This window comes from Cornus florida, unplaced genomic scaffold (assembly GCF_030987335.1).
Source record: "Cornus florida cultivar Cherokee Brave unplaced genomic scaffold, ASM3098733v1 CherokeeBrave_3.0.0_Hap2_Chr11, whole genome shotgun sequence".
Classification (NCBI taxonomy): domain Eukaryota; kingdom Viridiplantae; phylum Streptophyta; class Magnoliopsida; order Cornales; family Cornaceae; genus Cornus; species Cornus florida.
In genome coordinates, this window is record NW_026775581.1 from 131,155,113 (window position 1) to 131,159,241 (window position 4,129).

General features: G+C 33.5%; 1 protein-coding gene across 1 annotated transcript; it reads right to left on the reverse strand.

The window, feature by feature from the left end:
* Positions 1 to 2,898: 2,898 nt before the first annotated feature.
* Positions 2,899 to 3,781, reverse strand: LOC132283726 (protein RSI-1). Its single transcript, XM_059785735.1, has 3 exons — positions 3,621 to 3,781; positions 3,495 to 3,519; positions 2,899 to 3,403 (listed from the first exon to the last, which is right to left on the reverse strand). The coding sequence occupies exons 1-3, from the start codon at positions 3,696 to 3,698 to the stop codon at positions 3,222 to 3,224; spliced, it is 285 nt and encodes a 94-aa protein (XP_059641718.1). The 5' UTR covers positions 3,699 to 3,781; the 3' UTR covers positions 2,899 to 3,221.
* Between the last annotated feature and the right edge of the window lie 348 nt (positions 3,782 to 4,129).

A 4,129-nucleotide genomic window follows, 5' to 3' on the forward strand; every position in this document is an offset into this window, starting at 1 on the left:
TATCAATGTAAAAAAAAATCATTGATCGTCCACTAAGTAACACTGATCAAAATCTCAAGGGATATCAATGCAATTTACCCTATGTTTAATTTCCCAATTCAAAATCACATAATTTTTTATTTTTCCTTTCTCGAAAGGGTTATATACACGACGAATACGATTTATATGTGAATATTTACAATGGCCCAGTGATGCCCAAGCAGGATCCTAAAATAATTACAGTGTATATAAGCCCAATGGCAGAATAAAACCAATATTTGTGGAGTAGCCCGACTACACTACAACTAATAATGGTCGTTAATGACCATCAGACAAACATGACTGTTATCAATGGCTACTCAAACCAGCAGTTCCGTGGTTGCTTTGGATGCCAATCGTGATGCAAGACAATTTTATCCTATTTACTGATTTTTACTTAGTATTTATTTTTTTATTTAATTTTTATATGAAATTTAATTTTAGTTAATTTCTCTGAGAAATTATTTTCTTTTTGCTATTAAATTGTTTATTTTATTATAAATATGTTTAGTAAAGAGCACAATTAATTTTATTCATTCAATTATTAATATAATATTAAATTTTTTCTGTGAATTTATCTCTTTCTTTGTGAATTCAAATATTTATTGTTCATTGTGAAAATTCACATATTTCGATTACGTCAGTTAATATCAGTGTCTTGTCTTTCCTTGAATTAATAGTAATTGATCGTTTTCATGACAATCTCACTTGCGACGAAGATTGAAAGGGAGTGGCTATTTCAGGGCCTAATTTTAAGATTGTCAACATAAAATTCGATAGATGTTACAAGATATTCAAGCAATGTTTGTTAAGCTTAAGTTGGGTCTAGAGTCGAACCGCGATAACAATAGGTTGTGCAATGACAATTTAAATCGTGTTCGTCATGTTTGTAAATTAAGTTGTGTTTAGGGGAATCATAGAGACGCACAATATATTGTGTGATGATAAAGATTATGCTTTTAGGATTTTTCGTATAAAAATTGACCATCCTAGTTTTTATGATCTCTTTGAAGAATATTTGGACAGTCCACACAAATTGAAGGGAATAACTTTTAATCGGTGAGATCAATTGTGGGTTACTCGTGCACGACAAAGGAAGGCACCGATACGATCTTGGTTGGCGTCTTTTTAAAGTCAAGTTTCATCCACTAGATTATGAGGAGATCCAATTTCAATCGTACCAGAATAATCGCCTAAGGTATAAGAAGGTTCAGCCCTATACTGCATATCATTGTCTTCAAAAAATGAGTTTCAACCTCCTCCTCCAATGGAAGAAATTACACAAGAGGCCATTAGTTCTGCTCATGACGAGAGTCAGTTTGGAGAGTAAGGAGTTGATTCCATGTTTGCTTGGAAAACATGTCCAGAATTGACCAATCTAGGCCTCATAAGATCTATTCTATGAGGAATTTAATGTCCATCCCGCAATATCCAATTACAACTTTTTGATAAGTTTAAGAAAGTCGTGTTTCTAATGGGTTTAAGCTTTTAGATTAACTGTGGGTGATTGAATTGCCCAACAACAAGAGCTCCGATACCTGCCGCCATTCCAACCTAATTTTGGAGTCCAGTAAATTAGGCTCGAATGAGATCGAATCTAATGACTCATAAAATTTCTTCACTTCCGAGTCTCCAAGGGAAATCAAGAGATATATCACAATGGGTATTCTTTTGGAATTAGGCAATTAAGTATTTATATATATAATATATATATAAGAGGAAAGAAGGAAACAAAATCAATAAATCAAGGAGGAAAGAAAAAAAAATTAATATAATATATATATGATATATAATACATATGTATATTATATGATATATAATACATATGTATATATATTATACATATGTATAATATATTTTAAGTTTACAAAGAATTAAGGTCAAGTACTCAATGGTATAAAATTTTATTCATACTCATATGTGATCCATAGTTAAAGTCCATGACGAGTTTTTTTTGGAAGTGAAGGAGATCAATGCAGAACAATTTTATCTTATTTAGTAATTTTTATTATTTAGATATTTTAATTATTATAATTTTTTTAAATCTCTAATTTTTTAATAATCTAAAAACATATGTCATTTTAATTTTTGCACCATCTCAGTGATAAAAAGCAAGTTCATCATATTCATAAGTGAGCAGGCAAGGGTTTCCCTTTCTATTTTTCACTCTCTTCCCTGCCTCAGTCCTTCACTTTCGGCTACTGCATTGACCCAAATTAAATGCAACTGGTTTGGGCTTTCCTTGTTTTTAAGCCTTCCACGAGTTTTTATATATAGCATTCCGTATTTAAAAACACAAAGTCACGGTTTACGTTGCTGTGGGGCCCATCATATAAATACTCGTACATGGCCAGCCAATTAGCGTCACTTCAAAGAAAAAAACCAAAGCCCATCGCCACAAGTCCCAAGGAAATAACTCTAAAGTCCATGGTACATGTACGGATATGAAACCATTAATACTGCTTGCGGTGCTCATGATTGTATTCTATTTTAATAATGATTAGAAAGGAGTACGATAGAATTGTTCCCCAGAGAGTTTTTTTTTTTGTCAGGAGAGTCACAGTTCTTGAAAGGGATTTTTATTTTTTAAAACAGAAAGTTTTTAAAACATAGAGTATAATAATATTCTTGAACCAACTCACAATAAATAGCCCATTGTTTTAATTTTACCATTTAGTAACTATCTCTTACTAATGACCCAATCAGTTAAAAACCGACATTTTTACTACTGAATTATTGATGAGAACCATCGAGAGATTAAATAAAATGACAATGCTTATTGTAACTCTGCTTGCTCGGAATCCCAAAATCCGCAAAGGTAGATCGCGGGCGGCAATGCTTAACCCATGAGTCCATTACCACAATCTTAGTAACTCTAGCTTTGTGATTATTCCATAATTCACTATTATTTCTGGTGTAAAACAAATAAATGAAACAAAAAAAACTATCTTGCATCCAAACACAGTAGTACTCAAAACACGGGCAGTACTTATCATGTAAGTAAAAAAGATAGAAAAATGTATCAATTGATTTTTCTATGTTTTTGGGAACATTTATTGAAAGCAAAGTAGAAACCACCTTCACAGGGCTTGAAGTAACACTAGATCGTTACTTTGGAAGCCAGTAGATTAACACTAGGCTAAAATGCCCATGGTTATCCTACTAGGTAAAAGTGATTTAATGAAAATACTAAAAAGTAAATTCTAAGGGCATTTTGGACGGCCTTCCTTGGTCTTCCAGTTGTTGTAGCAAGGGCATGTTTGTTTGTTTCCATAAGTTCCCGGTGGCACACACAGGCACTTGGAGCAGCACTTTTGGCAGAAAAACATGCACGGCTTCTTGTGCGATGTCGCCGAGCACCGATGTGTACATCTTGGCTTGCAATCTGCAATTTATAACAACAAAGTTGTCAAATTAAATCGTGACGTACGGATAAAAAATTATATACCTAATGAAATTGTACCAATTTCACATACCTTGAGGGCGGAGCTTATTGTAACCCTGTATTTACAAGAATGAGCAAAGAAGGAAAAGAAAATTAACGTATTAGAAAATATATAAAGATAAATTCAGTGGAAATGAAGCAAGTGTGATTTATTTACCTCAACCACATTGGAGAATGTAATCAAGAAGAGAAGAGTCGCAAGCAACAGAAGAGAGCTGTACGGAGTTCTTGCCATTTTTTTTTTCTTTTCTTTTCTTTTCTTTCTCTCTCTCTCTATAATCTAGCTCTTTCACTAAGCACAAGAAAGGGAATGAGGGAATGATAGGGGAAGGGAGAGGAATTTAAAGGGAAGGAAAGGGGGAAGAGATGCGATGTTTGAGGCGTGAAGTTTGGGGGGTAAAGCCACTCAAAAGTCCTTCCATGAGATGGGGCTCATGAAAAAGTAGCGTTAAAAGCGCCGTGTTTGTTGTGTAGTTTGTCAACTTTATCATGTTACTCAATTCCTTTTCTTTCACTTCACCGCTTTTCTCTGTCTTTCTCACTCATGGAGGAGGCAGTTAAAACTGTTGCAATTCGATCTGTCTCACAATCATCATCATGTACGTACGTATCATATTCTCTTTTTCTCTCTCTATATCTATACATTTAATTATGCATGTATTTTTT

What these genes read in the sequence shown, in the direction of transcription:
- LOC132283726 (XM_059785735.1), bottom strand. Translation starts at nt 3,698, where the DNA reads ATGGCAAGAACTCCGTACAGCTCTCTTCTGTTGCTTGCGACTCTTCTC. An exon ending in CATTCTCCAATGTGGTTGAG is followed by an intron (nt 3,520 to 3,620) that starts GTAAATAAATCA and finishes TTGTAAATACAG; the next exon opens with GGTTACAATAAGCTCCGCCC. An exon ending in CAATAAGCTCCGCCCTCAAG is followed by an intron (nt 3,404 to 3,494) that starts GTATGTGAAATT and finishes TATAAATTGCAG; the next exon opens with ATTGCAAGCCAAGATGTACA.